Below are 16,506 nucleotides of genomic sequence, written 5' to 3' on the forward strand. Positions count from 1 at the left end.
GGGCAAGAGCAGGTAGCTGAACCCAAAATCCTGCAGCAGCAGATGGCTAGGGCCACATTTGCCACAGGGGAAGCAGGCATCAAGGGCTGCTTTCCCTTGAGGGCATCTCCCAAGGACTGGAGATGAAGCAGAGGTTGCCAGAAGAGGCGACACCTTAAAATTAGTCCCACTGATCCTGCTGGAAGAAAGCCAGTCCTGGGCAGGACCCGAAGGGGGAATCGCCAGTGCAGCCGACTTGGACACCCAGACACTGAAAGCACGTCCCGAAGCCCGGTTTGGTTATGCTTATCTTGCTGTGGATAAAGGGGATGAGCAGGCGGTTTGGAAGGCGATAAAGTCCTTAATCCTGAGAGGGAAGGAGGGACAGGTACTGGTGCTGGAGTGGGGTGAGAGCAGGGGGTGCCCAGGCGCAGGGCATTTTGAAGCCCATCTCCCGAGGAGGGTGCGAGCTGGGAGGAGCCCAGAGCAATGCTCCTTTGCCGGCTTGACTCAGGCACGGCTTTCTGCCATACCAGTTCTCCCACAAGGTTCCACAGGTGCCCTCAAAAACTGACCCACAACACTCCCCAGCCCCCTCGCCAGTGGCACCGATCCCAGGTGCCAAACCCACACCTTCACCCTGACCTTCTGCTGTGGCCCTGCTCTTCCAGTTCTGCCACCACCTTCTGCCAAAGCATCTCACCCAGGCTACCCTGGGCTCACTGCAACATGGGTGCACTGAGCTGGCACAGTCCTGACCGTCCCTCCTGCCAGCTCCCTAAATCCTGTGCAGAGCTCCACCAGCACGGCCCCTCCTCATGCTGCAGCGATGAGGTTCCCTCCAAGCACCGATGCCCAAGGTGATGCTTGCCTGCGTGCTCCCCACTACCAGATACAGCTCAAATGTGATCCGACAGGTCACCTGTAGGTCAGCGTCAGCTGTTTGAGCATGCCGAAGACATTTTGCAATCCAGGCTAGGGCACTGGAGGAACCTGGGTAGCAGCAGATCCTTGTCTTCCTCTGCCACCCCTAAGTTCTCAATAGAAGAGGCAGCTGACAAGCAGAATGAGAAAAGGAAGTGGAAGAGCTCTTAGCTGGGGTCACACAGATTGGTGTCAGAGCTAGGAAGCAAAAATGCAGTGACCCAGAGCACAGCATGGGGCTGGGGAAGCACCCAGTGCCCATAGAAGCAGGTTGGCATCCCCAAAAGCCGCATCCTACAAATGCACTCCTGGACCCTGAATACGCAGGGACTGTCCCTGGGCATTCCTCCTTGCTTTTTTGACCCCATCCACCTTTATGCTGAGAAAGGACACACGGCTGCTCTGGCAGACCCCACACACCTTCCCATGGCAGGGGATCAGGGGGGCTCGGCTCCAGCACTGCCGGTGTGATCAACAACAGGGAGAAGAAGCCCAGCCTGGGTGTGAGCCCTCCACGGGGATGAATCAGAGGATTCTGAAGCAGCAGCTTTGCGTCACCACAGAAGTCGCCCAGGGCACGGCTAGAAAACACAAGCAGGATGGCCCCATACAGGGCTGTGGACAGCAGGAAGGGGGGCGCCGCCTGTTGAGACCCTTCCCCAGTTCATAGGCAGGGGAGGGCTCTGCTAAGCCGGGGGTGAACGCAAGCGAGCACCCCGCTGATGCCAGCACCATCCCATGCTGAGCGCCAGCATTCTCCACCGTACAAGCCCCTTGCACACCCGGCTTCCCAGTGGTCCCTGTTGCATTTAATCTGGGCAGAGAGGTTGCATTTAATGCATCCTGCAAGCACCGTGACCTCACCTTCACCAGGATGGGCACAGGGCAAAGCCCTGGTCCCAGCTGGGAAACCCTGAGGTCCTCCTGCCTGTTCCCATGAATGGGAACAGAAATGCTTTAAAACAAATGAAGAACGGGTATTCTTTATTTTGATTTTTCCTCTCAACGCTCACAGCTCTTCATCCCCATTTTTGATGGGTCTGTTACCACGGAACACCAGGTTTTCAATACCCCTTTGCAAAAATAGCCATTTTGTGGGAAACAACCTTATTTCAGCAGATGCAGAAAGGGCTGGTACTATCCCTGCACATTTGAGACTGGATATACCTATAGTGCCTAATACTGGGCTGCGGTATGTACCCAAGAACATGGTCACAAGCGTGGCATGCTTGTTTTCCCGGGTTCTACTGAGAAACAAGAGTTTCAATTTCTGGAACAGCATCTCCACATACTTCTAAGCTATACACCTGCACTACTGCCTGCATTTCCTTGCAGCCATACAGATCCAAAACCGTGATAAAAAGTGAGCTATATCAGTGCTTCCTATTTTAAAAGAAATATATATATATATAGGACATTTATTGTCAGGCAAAACTGTTACACTAAAGCACCTCAGCATGCCGTTCTTGCAATGCCATTTGCTGTAATTAAAGATGAGGGGTGGGGGGAGTGGTGGTGGTAGAAGTGGATGCAGTTATTTCCTGAATATACCCATAAGCAATTTCTTTGCACTAAGAAGATTATGCAGGCTGTTTCTCATCCTTAAGTCGAGTATCTTTTCCATTGGTAGGTAATTACCACACGGTTTTCAAGATTTCCGACTTTTTCTGACAGGGAGGAAAAACCCAGCTATTTTCACATGTTGTGACAGCTCAGAAACCTTAAATGTTTATATGCATCAGAGGCCCTTCAGTCAATGCAAGGAAGGTCTCTAGCAGCTGTCTGCGAATCATTTCATGTCCCTGAAACACAAGTTGCCAGGCCGTTGTAGAGGCAGGGAAGGGACCAGGTGCTTGAAGAAAGCAAGGCCCAGAGGCAATACCTCAAACAGAATTCTTCAGTGGGTTGCAATGGATTGAAGCAGAGAGGCACCTGCAAGGGGCCAGTCCCAGCTCTCTCCAACACATTGCCCAAGTGAAAAGGGTTAAAATGTATTGTTAATTGAGAGTGTATCCCTTCTGGACTGGTAGCAGGGTGGACTATTTTGCAATTCTAGATGCTTTGCTTAAAGCTGCAGTTTCTGATTTCACACAGAAAGCACGAGGCTATTTTTCACCTGGAGAAAACAAAACAAACAACAACAAAAAAGAACAAGTGCCCAATCCTGCTTGTTGAAAAGAGGATGGCAGATGAAAAATCCAGAATAACAATGCACAGAATGGCACAGCACAGTGGAGCAGTATTACAACAGAGTGACACCAGCAGGTCCGTGTGGCAAGGGACGGCAGATGTCCCCTCCAGGAGGATTGCTACCACTTTGCTCCAGAGCACCAAGCATCCAGGAGCCAATTCCGGATCTCCATGAGCCACCAAAAAGCCATCAACGAGACATCCTCTCTCTGTGCATGGCTCTGCATGAGGAGATGCCCAAGGTTTGCAAATAAATCAAAACAAAGAGAAGTTTCCAGTGCATCACATGAGGCTGATGTGCAGGAACACCACTGGTAAAGGTGAGCTCTCTGCACAGAGACGTGGCAAAGGCTAGCATGGGTACTGGCATTAGTCATGGCACAGCTTGTGCCAGCACCCATCTCCTCTTAAGCACAAGCTCCAAGTCCTCCCCCTCCTACTCAGCCTCTGCCCAGCCTACAGCCGCTGCAGCGCCATTTCGGTACGAGCCAGGAAACAGCTCACATAGACGTCAGGGGCAGACAGCCACCCTTCCTGTTGTCAACAGGCATCACCCTGGCTCGGTAAAGCAGCCTCCGCCTGAATACCAGGTGCCATAATTTGTATTTTGGTTGCTGGGCACTTATCAGGGATGGTTTGGGGTTGACCAGCACTGAATGAGCACGTTGGGTCAGGCTCTGGTGCATGTGAAGCCATCAGAGCCCTGCTTGGCCCTTGCTGCTTCCAGCAAATCTGCAGCACACAAAATCCCAACGGGTGAACGGCCAGAACAAGGAAGATGCTGCACTATTACTGGAAATACAGGAAAAGATGAGCACTGCCACCTGAGAAAGCATGTAATTAAAGAAAAGATTAGGAAGAGACATCCAGAGACCAGGCAGGATCCAAAAAGAGCTTCACGGTGTCTCAGTTCCCACCAGCACCCTCTTACAGCCCCAAACTGCCTCTTCAAAGCCCAGCAGAGCTCAAAGCTATTAGCAGGTGCCCGAAGGTGGGGGACCTGTAAGGGATGGGGCTCAGCTCACCCCAGCACCAGGCACAGGTGCTCTGAAGCAGCACCCATGGGAGAGCAATGGGTGCCCAGGGCACCTCCTGCTGCCCTCTGCTGGGATGCACCATGGAAAAGAGAAAGAGGACATGGAAACCCTCACCAAAACAGGTGCACCCCATGGAAAAACCCTCTTGCTTCCACCCCAAAGCACAGGCAGGGTACCCCATGTGAAAACAAGGCTTCCTCACCCCGGCATGCGGAGAGCACAGGCTCAGTGCCGGCTGGATCAGTGCTGCCTTTCCACTGCCAAGCTTCCTCTTACTCAAACCTTTGGCCTCCGCTTTCCAGGATACAACCCACCGCTGCCCATTTGTTCCTAATCTCCCTCTTGCAAACAAGCAAAGTCCAGCCACCGTTCATATAATAGGTCCTTGTGTATCTGGGTGGTGGTGACATTAAAATAAAGAGTAATAAAGTAAAGAAGGGAAAATAAAAAAGCCTGCAGCCCAGAGGGCTGCCTGACAAAGGCGCTTTGTTGGGAAAGGTCAGCTCCAGAGCTAGGAGGGTTTCCCAGGCACAGCCGTTGTGAGCAATGAGGATGCAAGGACTTAGCAAATAAGGAGGGAATTAAACACATCTTTGTTAAACCACAGCCCCTTGGAGGCCTCTGCAGTGTCCAAGCTCCTGTCCAGGGGAGATGCATGCTCAGGATTTGGGCTGTTTTACTGCAAAGCAAAAGGTTCCCAACATCAGTGCCTGGTCTCAGCCTACAACCAGCACAGAGCTTTGGGATGGCGCAGGAACAAGGGATGAGTCCTCAAGGACCCTTCTCATGTAGCAAAACTGCAGAGCTGCATATGAGGGCTGGGAACCAGCTCAGCTCAGAAACCACCCCAAAAAATAACCACTAACAAACCAAATAAAGCTTCTGGCATGTGTCCTCCAGGATATAGACCCTTCTCTGCTGGCTTGACATTAATCCTATTTGGCAAGCCAGCAAGAGCTCTTTTGCCCACAAGCAAGGTGCAGCTGCAGGTTTGTATAATGCCCTCTTGTGCAGACTCGAAAAAAAAAAAAAATGGATGAGAACAAACTCAAAACATCCTACACAATTTGCCTTTTAAAAAGGCCATAAATAAAACAAGTCAACTCCCCTTCCCCAACAATTCTTTCAGTTTTTAACAGCTGGGATTTTTCCCCTGTCCCTAGAGCTGTATTAATTTGGTGGCAGAGCAGCCCTTTTCCTACCAAAGCAATGTCAGCTGGAGCAAACCAGCCTTTTCTCGGCTTTTTTAGAAGTCATTACTTTTTAATCCAATTATCCAAACTGCCGATTGCTTTCCCACACCAACAGCCACTGCTCTCCCCATGTAAAGCTCAGAGTTCATATGAATTATGGTATCTTTAATCAGCACTAATTGCCATCAGAGGGGAAAGGGATATAAATGCTATCAGCTCGCTTTGTTCCAAGGGCATAAAAAAATATTTGTCGGGTGTTTCATAAAGAAATCCTGTAAGAACAGTTAATCAGCAGTTAAAGGCTCCCTTTTAAGTGTGGTGTGTAAATATGCACCTATTAACACTAGTGACATCAGCAGGCTTGTTTTCCATATGTCTTTGTCCTTGGTTTTGCCCCATTGTCTGTTTTATGATTTTGCTTTGGATTTTGAGCTAAAAGCCACAGCTGAACCACACTAACAGCACAGCTCAGCTCCCCCTCTCTGCAGACAGCATCCCCGTGCTCAACCCTTCTGTACCACCCAGCTCCCAAATACTCCTTTACGTGGAAAGAACAATGCATCTAAGATTGCATCTTTGCTCCAGCAACCACCGCATCTCAGCACGGCAAACTTCGGTTCAAGCACAGCAACGTGGTTTGCATTAATTAATAAGGCTCTTCCCCACCGCAGAGCTCACCCACCCACATCAAGGCAAGCTCAAGGACTGCCTGTGAATGAGACTTCCCTTGGCACCAACATCACCAGGAGCAAACATCCAGCAGCCAAGTAGCTGCTGGGCTTCAGCATGTGTAACATCTATTTAGCATCAGCCTTGCTGTCTCCAATAGACCAAATTAGCCAGAAGAGCTACCCACGATTGCTAAGAGGGTTTCTACATAGGCATGGGAGCTGCAGGTCTGAAGGCTACCACTGTATCCCTTCAGAGGGACTCAAATCCTCCTGTGCAAGGCTTGAGCATAGCAAGAATAAATTTTGCACTAACATCATGGAGAAAGAAGGGCTCAGGTGGGTTATTTGAGAACAGCATTGACACTTGGTGCAAGCAAGCACACAAAACTTCAATCTCTGGGGCAAGGAGCTGAGGCCAAAGGGTCTGAATTCTGCAGCTGGAGCAGGCTGCAACTCCCGGAGTTTATCACTCTGTGTCCCCTGGGGTACATTGAAAGACATAGCCAAACATCCCCGGCTGAGCAAACACAGCTTCCCTATCTAAACAAGCAAGTGAATCTTGAGGCATAATTTGTCATCTAATTGCACCTACACACCCAGAGTTAATTGTTGCATTTGAATGCAAAGAAGTTTTGATTTATGGCAAGATCGGGTTTCATCAGCTGGTTACCAGAGATGGCTGCCAAACTAAAAGCCACTGCAAACAGCCAAAGGAGGTCTCTGGTAGGCAAGATTTTTGCAAATCTAAAGACACAAGGGTTATTTAATCTCACAGAAGCCTGTTAGGGGCCCATAGAGACCAAGAGGGTGAAATTAAAACCTCTACCACATGTGTTCCAGGCTCCACTGAGGACTTTTTAGCCCATGCACAAAGGTAAATTTGTCTCGTTAGTTTATGTAAGATTTTGATAATGTTACAGGCAAAACCAGAAAGCAGATAAGAAAAACTTGTCAAAGTTTTCCGCATATCAAAGCCATTAACCACCATCTCTGTCTCAGATAATGAAGTGGAATTAAATAAGAATCCCCAGGCCTAAATTGGGATTTTGGCAGGCTGCAGGCACATAACCACCGAGGCAGCGAGCCAAACCTTTTTACAGCCACAGGAGCACCCAGTCCCGTGGGCATCTCCCCATACACTCAGGATTTTGCCTGCCCAGAACTGCCCCAGTTCAGCTCCCGTGGGGCCCCAGAACGAAGCAGCAACCGCTTGGTGCTGGGCCAGGGTGCCCTGAGGGACCAAGCCTGCTCTCCACAACCTATTAGCACAGCTGACTACAATCTCTTTCCTCCAAAAGCAAGAGGGAAGCACCCACCTGTCGCTGAAGAGCATCGTTTCACTGCAGAGCATCATGCTGAGGGCCTGCAGAGAGCAGGGGAGCCACCAGGCTGGCAGGCTGAAGGCCTTGGAGGGGCTGAGCACCGGGATTTAGCGGCAGCGAGGGCTCAGCCCAGTGTCCTGCATCCTGCTCCTCCTGCTGATTGCTGGGTTTTCAGCCAAAGCCTCTGACCTGGGCTTCACATGGTCCCCAATGACCAGCACCTCCCTCTGATGAGAAGGAGCAGGGACACTCGAACGGGAAGTGTCACCACTGTGGGACACCCACAGGGTGTCCCAGTCCCAAATGTCAGCTCCCCAATGGCCCTGATGTGTTTTGCCAGCAATCCCCCCTTAGTTTCCAATATGGGAAGCTTGCCCTTGGCCATGGCACCCAATGGCCAGGATCCTGAGGAGCTGCCAAAAAACCTCTCTGGGAACACAGAGTATCTTTTTTTATGGACCTTCTTTTGCTGTTAAAGAATACCTGTGAAGGAAAACACAGGAAAAAGTCCAAAAGAGGCTGAAACTGAAACCGTGCACTCAGCGTCACCCTGAAGGAGATGTTTCAGGTGAAACCACTGACCCAAGAAGGTCTTTCTTTGCTCAGTTATGCCTTGGCAGTAGCAAGCTCTGACACACAGGTATAAGATTGCATTTAATTGTGACCGGTGAGGGAGAAGGCCACCAGCAACTCCAGCCATGGGGACAGTGAGACCGCAAGGAGCTGATTCATGGGGCGCTGGGCTCTGTGTCGCGGGGCTGGGAGGTGTGCACAGGGGGTTGGTTTCCCATCCCCTGCTCTCCGGAGCAGGGTGGGACCCGAAATGCACCCTGCAAAGCTGTGGAATATGACAGGGCTCTTTGCAGAGGATCCAGGAAGGTGAAGTCAAAGCCTTTATTCCTTCTTAATCACAGTAAATCCCTTCAAAACTAACCATCACTTGGTTTGATTGTGCCTGCAGCTACAGGGTGGGAGTATCAGAGTAGTTTGTTGTGTCTAAGGTGCCTTCAAGCTTGTGCAGGGGGGCAGCAGGGGATGCCATCACGACCCCACTGCTCCAGGCAGGGAAACCGAGCCCCAGGGCAGGAGCTGGCTGGTGACAGCATGAGGCTCTGCAGGTCTTCGCTGTATTTTAAGGACAGGTTTAAACCTCAATGTATCTTTTTTCCAGCCTGATTGTGGAAGGCCTGGAAGGCCACGTCGCACTGCCACCATCAAACCAGACTGGCAACTCTTGCCTCTCCCGGTGCTTGCAGATACCAAAGCTGGAGGCAGGAGGGCAGACTGGTCACACACCTGGACCTAACAGGGAAATGTCCTTTATCAGAGGATGAATGGAGTGTGGATGAATTTATCTAACCACTGGCAAAACGGGAACATGGAGCATGGTCCAGGAGTTTTCCCATCACTTCAGTCCTTGCAGGGAAGGTGCACCAAGTAGGACAGACTGAGTGCTCTGGGATCCACTAAGCAATGGGGAGGAAGCAGCAAGGCAGAGGAAGGACAGGCAAAGGGCAGGCAGACAAAGGCTGCCACCTGCTGCCCATAAAAACCTCTCCGAGCCCTAAAACAGGACAAAATACAGATCTGTGCATGCACCTTGGAAGCACAGGTCCAAGCTCTCACAGTGCCATCCCCCAGCATGGGAGAGCCACCAGCTGCTCAGCCCGGGTGTGAAGAAGACACTCGGAAAGGGAAGACTGTCACATCCCAAAGGGCCGGTGAAAATCACCCCGGGTAGTGGAGGAGTCTCATAGGACACTTCCCCATCCCACTCTGACACTGGGAGCCACTATTAAGGAAAGTGAGAAGCAGCACAGAAGCATTGCCCTGGCTGAGCTGAATTTCCTTTCTCCCGAGCCCTGCGCTGCTGCAGAGAGTTCGTGTGCCTTCCAGGCCAGGGGGACATCACAAACAGTGTCACCAGGAGCTAATTTGGTAGTGTTAATAAATATTCCGTCCAAGTGATGGGTGGGAGATCTGGACCTCTCCTCTGAAGGTTGAGCTAATTAATCTCCTACCTTCCTCCTCTGATGTCAGGCTTTCTCATGAGGCCATTGCTGGCCCTAATTAAAAGGCTCTTCAAGATGAGTGTCCCCTGAACACCAGTCGCATTTTGGAAGTGACAATAATTACAGAAATTTCTTTGGTAGAGTAATAATAATTACCCAACCACGAGAAGAAAGGTCCCAGGAGGAAAGGACAGCAAATGGTGGAGAAATCACGGATCAGAGTCCTCATATCTTCTGGTAGCTGCTGTTGGGCAAGGGAAAAAACATGGCCCTGCTTCCTTAAGGCTTGCTGGTCTCTGCCCATTGACTGTAAACCTGTAAGAAGTGTGTATTTGGCCCCCCAAGCACTGAACTGTAGAATCTCTTATGCCAAGAGCTCCCCCAGTGTCTCCAAACCACGCAGAATTGCAGTCTGCCATCAATTCTCCGGTCGAGCAGCCCTAAAAACCTCGTCCAACCTCCTGGCATCCCCAGGGAGCTCAGGGCTTTGCTCTGTGTCCGTAGGGAGCTGTCAGCACCAAGCACGCCTCTCTTCCAGGACCAGCTCCAGTTCTTTAGGGTTGCCATCACTTCTGCTGTTCTCCAGCTTTATTTCTATGGCTGGAATTGGGGATTTAAAAGGGATGAGCCCAGTTCCCAGGAGACACCCCTGCAAAACTATTGTCCTTGGCCTGACGAGTTGCAGATGTTCCCCATTTCTGGTCTGAGCCTGGATGTCCCATGGGATAAAACACTGACCCAGATCCACAGCTGCCCATGCAGCTTCCAGTCACCCCCAAACTGATGAAATGACACTGATCCCCAATTCAGATTTAACCCCAGAGGGCAAAACTAGGCTTGGTTGGAAAGTGGTGTCTGTCCGTCTTGAGCTGTAAGCCTGAATTTTACCGTGCAGAAGACAGTAGCAAGTGCTTGTGTGCTTTTTTTTTCTTTTCTTTATGTTCTTAACTCACACCAAAGGTGTTTGGAAGGGCAGCCCTGCAGGCACAGAAACCATCTCTCCGTGCAAGATGTGTTGTGGCAGTGAGGGGGCCAGCTCACCTGAAAGGAGGAAACCGATGGGTCACTCCTGTGGTCCAAGCAGCGGAAAAAAAAAAAAAAAAAGATAAGAGAAAGAGCAATGACAAAAAATCCACCTCCTCCCTAAAGGCGTAAGCTGAAAAATATGGCAACAACTATATTTTTGCAACAGCCCCTCTTAAAAAATCCTGTAATGATTCATAATGACCCATCCAACTAAAAAGAGGAGTACCGATGACCTACCTGTCAGCTTTTAGCATCCTGCTAACAAGCTTAAAAGCACCAGTAAGGAGTAGAGTTTAGCCACATCCAGCTTGAAGGAGGAAAATAGGATCTTGCTTTTAGGGGAACGGTTGTCCCTGCAGAAGGTAAGTGCCTTTCCCTCCCTTCTTTACTACCAATCTACAAAGAAATTAAAGCAGAGTAAGGAAAGTGCTTGATGATAAACCAAAAGCCTAATTTTCTGCAAACAAGGGGCGGGGGGGTAGCATTTTACTCCTTTAACTGCTAAGCCATCCAGCCAAGATAGGAAATGTAAAACTCTAATTAGCCAACTCTTCTGAAAGCAGCTTTTCTGAGCAGATAATGGTCAGGAAAGTTCTGCAATATTGCGGTGATATGTGTGAGGTAGAAATATTGCTCCTGGATAGAAAGGGGAGGCTCGCGGCAAAGTTTATTGCGATGAACGATGTCTTTGGGTTACACAAACCCATTCCTGCGGCTGTGTGCCTATGACTGGGCAACACCGTACGTGCAGATAGATAACGATGTGGTTTCCACATGCACCCACCAAAATGTTGCTGACACACCTGGAAAGGAGGCTGTGTCGTGCTGCATCCACCTCCTGCTATGCTGCAAGGATTTGGGGGGGGGGATCAAAGGTAATTGCAACCCAAGACTTCTCTATCTTGACTTCCAGGAAGGCAAATGAAGATCATCCGCTGGCTGTACCTCTCTGGGCTGGTGTTTGCTGTGCTGATCCCGGCAGGGTGGCAGATGGGTCTCAAGGACCTGGCCAATGCATCCAGGTACGGACATCAGTGGAGGTGGCCAAGGGCGCAGACAGCAGCTGTCGGAGCAGCTCAGCTCTGCTGCCGGCTGAGACACGAGCGTTCCCGGCTCAGGGGCAGCCTTGCAATTAAAATGTGCCTGATCCTTTCATATTTGTCTGGACAAGCTCCCTCCTAGTGCTCTGCCAGCCCACGCAGGGACATTGCCACGTCCCCCAGAGATTTCACAGTGCCCAGACCCAGGGCTTGTGTCGGCAGCACAGGGAGCAAGCCTGACTGCTGCTTTCCTCCCCACTTATAGGGGGCATTGGGCCCCCGAAGGCTGAAGGCAGCTTGTGTCAGGAGCTATTAGCTAGAGCAGATTTGCTGGACATTGCAAGGAGCAGAGAGATCTCTGCTGCCTGCAGAGACACAGGGGCAGACCCAGGATGCGGCGATGCTGTGGGCACGGTGCTGAGCCCACCTCCACCCTGGGTTCCACTGTTTCCTTTGGGGTCCTTCTTCCTGGGCAAATTTTTGGAACGCTTCCATCGGCACCCCATTTGCATGCAGCCAAGCAAGGTACAGGATAAGATACTACATATATCGAATTTAAGGGACAACGCTGGCCAGGCTTGCCAGACCCCATGATTTTTATACATTATTACAGTTTTTCTGAAGAATGCTCCACATACCTATTATACTATTTTTTAGCCCCTGCACAGAGAGGGCACAGGAGCCCTGCTATTTTATATGCATCAAACCCTGTGTTTTCGCCCATCTTTCCCCCATCCTTCCCTCCCAAGCAGATGGCACTCGTACAAATCCCAGAGCGCCCGCAGCTTCGCGTCCAACATCAAGCGGCACTCAGAAGGCACCTTCACCAGCGACTTCACTCGCTACCTGGACAAGATGAAGGCCAAGGACTTCGTGCACTGGCTCATCAATACCAAGCGTTACAGGTAGAGGGGCCGGGGGAGCGGGATGGCGCTGGGAAATACCCTTCCTGATGCAAACTGATAACACAGTGTTAGATGTTTTCTACATTGACTCTTGACATTCCTGCAGATGTCCATATTTTAAATTTTGCCTTCTGAAAGGAAAAAAAAAAAAAAGTCTTCAAAATGCTTGAAACCTGAAAAAACATTGGCCACATTGGATACTGTTGGGTTTCTGGCTATGTACCCTCATTCATCACATATCCAAAGGAAAAAAAGCACATTATGAAATCATCCCCAGCACATTCTTATTGAAAACATCCTTGTTGGCTTTGGCCACGTGCCATGGGGCAGGCGAGGCACTGACCACAGTGCTGCCTACCCTCGAGCCCACGTGGGGCGGCTTAGGGCAATGTCTGCAGCAGGTACCGCAGTGGTGTCTTATTTTCAGCAGCTCCACAAAGAGGTACCTGAAGGAAGACCCCCCCAGCATCCCCTTCCCAGCCACTGTCCTGCCAGCAGCGTAAGTCATCTCAAACCACATAAAAAGTAATTTCAAACTATATCCATAAATCAGATGGGTTTGGGGCAAAGGCAGCAAAGCGCCACTTCCTGAACCTACCTCTCCTTTTTGCTGTCTCACGTGGATTTTCTGGCATTTCCATGTAATAAATAAGGAAAGTGAAGCTGTTTTGGGCACGGAATTAAAAAGTCCATGACAGGCAGAGGCAGTTTTGTTCTCACCGTGCTTTGTTCTGACATTTTTGCTTCATTTCTGATTTAATATGGGGGGATCATCATCTGCATTTGTAGGGGATATTATAAACAGTTCGCCAGAGCAAAGTGGTCCTTTGCCAAATGAGAAAATTGCCAACTTTTTTCAATGTTCATAAACTCATTTGGGGGAGTTTCTATTTTGTGAAGGTCTTTGATGTTCATTGCTTCTTTCCCCTTTTTAAAAGGTACAATTAAGTGGCAAACCAAGGCTTCCCAGCAGCGCCAGCCTGTGCTTCGTTTCCCACCTGCCTCCTGAGAGTCTGCACACACCAACGCTGCCGCTCAGCTTTCCCTTCCAACCTCTTCCCCACCTGTGTATTCTCTGTACCTCTTCCTGAAGCACTGCAGATCCTGCAGCTTTCCCCAGATTGTAATAAAACCCTTGCTAAAACTGTCTCCTGATGTCTCCAGCCCATTCAAGCAGCCCAGGGGGATCCCACACACTACTGGCTGGGGGGCTTTGGGGCAACCAGGCTCCGAGCCTCAGTTCAGCTCAGGTTTTCCCATTTTTCTCCAAGTTCTTTGAGATTTAGGTAAAAGAGCAAACAGGATGCACCTGCCTGACCCCATGAGGAGCCCATCCTGCACAGACCTGTGTCAGATGGGGTGTTGTAGGACACAAAAATAAATAAATGACTATATGAAAGACAACTGGAACCCTTCTGCTCCATTTCTATGGAAAATGGTACAAAAAAAATCCTCCCAAGGAGAAGAAACTGCTTGTTTTTTGCTACATATCAAGGGACATAAGTGACTTTGCTCAAAAAAAAAAAAATTATTTAATTTCAAATCTTTCCCCAATCAGCTGGTTCCTGACCCAAGCCCCAAGGGACACAAATTTCCCTAAAATCAGCACTGCTCACTCCCCCATCACCTCCAAAACACCTGTAAAAATCTCCAAAAAACAGCTCCAATTCCTCTCTGTCAGCAACACAGCCCTTCAAAAGACACGGGAGTGGCACAGTGAGACAAACGAGACTTTTATTGGATTATTTTCCCATTATGTTCAATGAGCAACAGAAAACCCAAGGCAAACAGTGCTGTGACGGGTGAAACACGTCAATCGACAGCCACGATTTGCAGACAGGAACCACGAGACAGCGACACAGATTAATGGTGTTCGAGTTGCACAGAATAAGCCATATATAAATCAAATTCTAAAAAAAAAATATCAAAACTTTGAACTGGCAAATAACACAGATTTAGTCAGATATTTTCTTTTCCTCCCCGTTTTATTTACAACACTGAGCATTTCCAAACTAGATCATCTCTTACAACAAAATAAATATATTTCAGTTTCTCTGAAACAAAAATAATTTCTCTATTTCTACATGTAGCATGCCAGGAGGAAGAATATACTAGGAGGGAAAAAAAAAAAAGAGTCAGCATCTTATTTATTACCTTTGTTCCCCCCCCCCAGCTTCACTGAGAGCTTTCCATGCATTTTATTTTGGGAAATTTTTTCACAAGGGCCCACGGGAGGTCAGAGCTCTGCTTTTTGCATTGCTGGCTTGGCAAGCCTTCCTCCTCCTCGCACCCCTGGGTGCTTTTAAAGCATCATCCTGTAAAAAAGCAGCTCTCGCACATCACCCTGGGGAGCTGTTTTAAGGCACCAAAAATGAGGATAACACCCAGCACCCTTTCTGCATCAAGGGGAACGGGGTTTGCTGCCAACCAAAACATCATGGGTCATGTCAAGGACTTCTTTTTTTTAAACCTAAAGCAACTCCTGGAATACCTTTGGAAGGGTTCTCCCCACCCCCTCCAATTTTTCTCTGCACATGGAATTATTAAATCCTCCCAAAATATGGAGTAATCCACAGACTGATGGCGCATAGATGGGAGAGGCAGAAGCAGTGCTGGGACATGCAGCAGGCCCCAGGGGTGGTTGCAATTTCATTATTAATGAGACCTCATCTTTCATTTAAAAATATATATATAAAAAAATAAAAAGAAAGAAAGAAAAAGACTAACCCTGTAAATAGGGAAAAAAAAAAAAAAAGGTTGAAATCCAGAAGATGATCATGCACCCCATGCTACGGCACGCTGAGGAAGCCTGGCTTGCTTTTTAAATAAGGAACCACCAGAATTTTCCAGCACCCCTGAGGCCATTGGCAATGCAGACCCCGAGTGAGCCCGCTCTCGCGGAAAAGCAGCCCCGCTCGCCTTCGGGCTGGTTTCTTTCTTGCTCTCCGAGGGAGCGCTGCCAGCTGCAGGAAACCGAGCGCGTGTGGAAAACAATCCCAGCCTCTGGCCCTGGTCCCTGGACCACAGGAGGGACCGGCTCTCTTCTCTTTAAATAGAGGCAGACAGAAAGAAAGCGATTGTCCCGAAGCTCAAGGGGCAACAATTCCTTGTTGGGGGCTGCTGGCAAGCAGCAAGCAGAGCCCGAGGGGCGCAGGAAGGCAGCGGGGCTGGGACGTGCATGGGTATTGCAGAGGAGCAGGCACCGGCTTTCATGCAAGCAGCTCGGTGAAAAGCCAAGTGTTGCACCTTTTCCTTCCTCCAAGCTTATTTTATTTTCCCCTTCAAGAACTAAACCAGTTCTCTCCCTCCGTCAGCCACCGTGCCATGCTGGCAGACATCAAAACACAGCCTGCAAAACCAAATCCACAATCTTTTGCCCCGCTTTCAGATGTACCACTGGCATCCTTAGAGAGGAATTCTTTCCTCCAAGGAGCACCAATGTGCCGTTGGTGCTTGGGATTTGTGCAATGCACAGAAAGACCCCGCAGAGCCGTCCCATCGGACAAGGTGGTGGCAGCAGCGCTTGTGCACTGAGCTCGTGGCACCGAGAGCCTGGAGCCAGTTTGGATAGGGATGGGACCACTCTATTTTTTTTTTCCTCCTGGGTTCTCCTCTCTTTCCAGGCTCCGTGGCCCCACAAGGGGCCTTGACTTGAGTGCACATGCCTGGGGTGTCACCACAGCCCAACAAGACAAAGAGAGCACAGGCACCATCCCTGCTCAACAGCATTTCCCTGCAAGGCAGCAGGGAGAGCAAAAAGGAAAAGGCATCTTCCCACTTCCCTCCTGCTTCGTCCTGCCCTGTGAAGGAAAAGGCTCTTTACAAGGATGGGGCAAAAAAGAGAGCCCTGGGGATGTAAAAGGGAGGAAAGCAGATGAGGCTGGCTGCTCCCACGACCATACAGTGTATTTGAAGTACTGGATTTTAAGAGCTCCCTCATATGAATTTACAGCCAGGGGACAAGAAGGTGGCATTTCTGCCTTTTGCTGGGTGGGTGCTGCAGCCTCCAGGCTGATGACAGAACCAAAGCAAAAAAAAGATGTAAAACTGGAGCAAATCCTTTTCCTAAGCCTTAGCCCAGCTGCTCAGGTGATTTCCGTGCTCCCTGCCATGGAGGGCATCCCTCTCGTACCAGTAAGAGACATAAGAGTGAATCTAGGACCCCAAACCAGACCAAAAACCTGGCAGTGACGAAGAAGAAAGCGGA

The 16,506-nt window shown here is 49.7% G+C and overlaps 1 protein-coding gene across 4 annotated transcripts; it reads left to right on the forward strand.

Moving 5' to 3' along the window:
• The first annotated feature begins 7,315 nt into the window (after positions 1-7,315).
• On the forward strand, positions 7,316-16,391 carry LOC308184019 (exendin-3-like). 4 transcript variants are annotated; one of them, XM_080570689.1, is made up of 5 exons: positions 7,316-10,716; positions 11,268-11,376; positions 12,144-12,299; positions 12,727-12,798; positions 13,238-16,391. In XM_080570689.1, exons 2-5 carry the CDS (start codon positions 11,276-11,278, stop codon positions 13,245-13,247), a joined length of 339 nt encoding a protein of 112 aa, XP_080426815.1. In that variant the 5' UTR covers positions 7,316-10,716; positions 11,268-11,275; the 3' UTR covers positions 13,248-16,391. The 4 variants fall into 4 exon arrangements, with proteins under 4 accessions (XP_080426815.1, XP_080426818.1, XP_080426817.1 ...); XM_080570692.1 differs by having other exon boundaries at positions 12,730-12,798; XM_080570691.1 differs by having other exon boundaries at positions 12,147-12,299.
• The last annotated feature ends 115 nt before the right edge of the window (positions 16,392-16,506 follow it).

The sequence above is a fragment of the Anser brachyrhynchus genome (genome assembly GCF_964034855.1).
Source record: "Anser brachyrhynchus genome assembly, chromosome: 29".
Lineage (NCBI taxonomy): Eukaryota > Metazoa > Chordata > Aves > Anseriformes > Anatidae > Anser > Anser brachyrhynchus.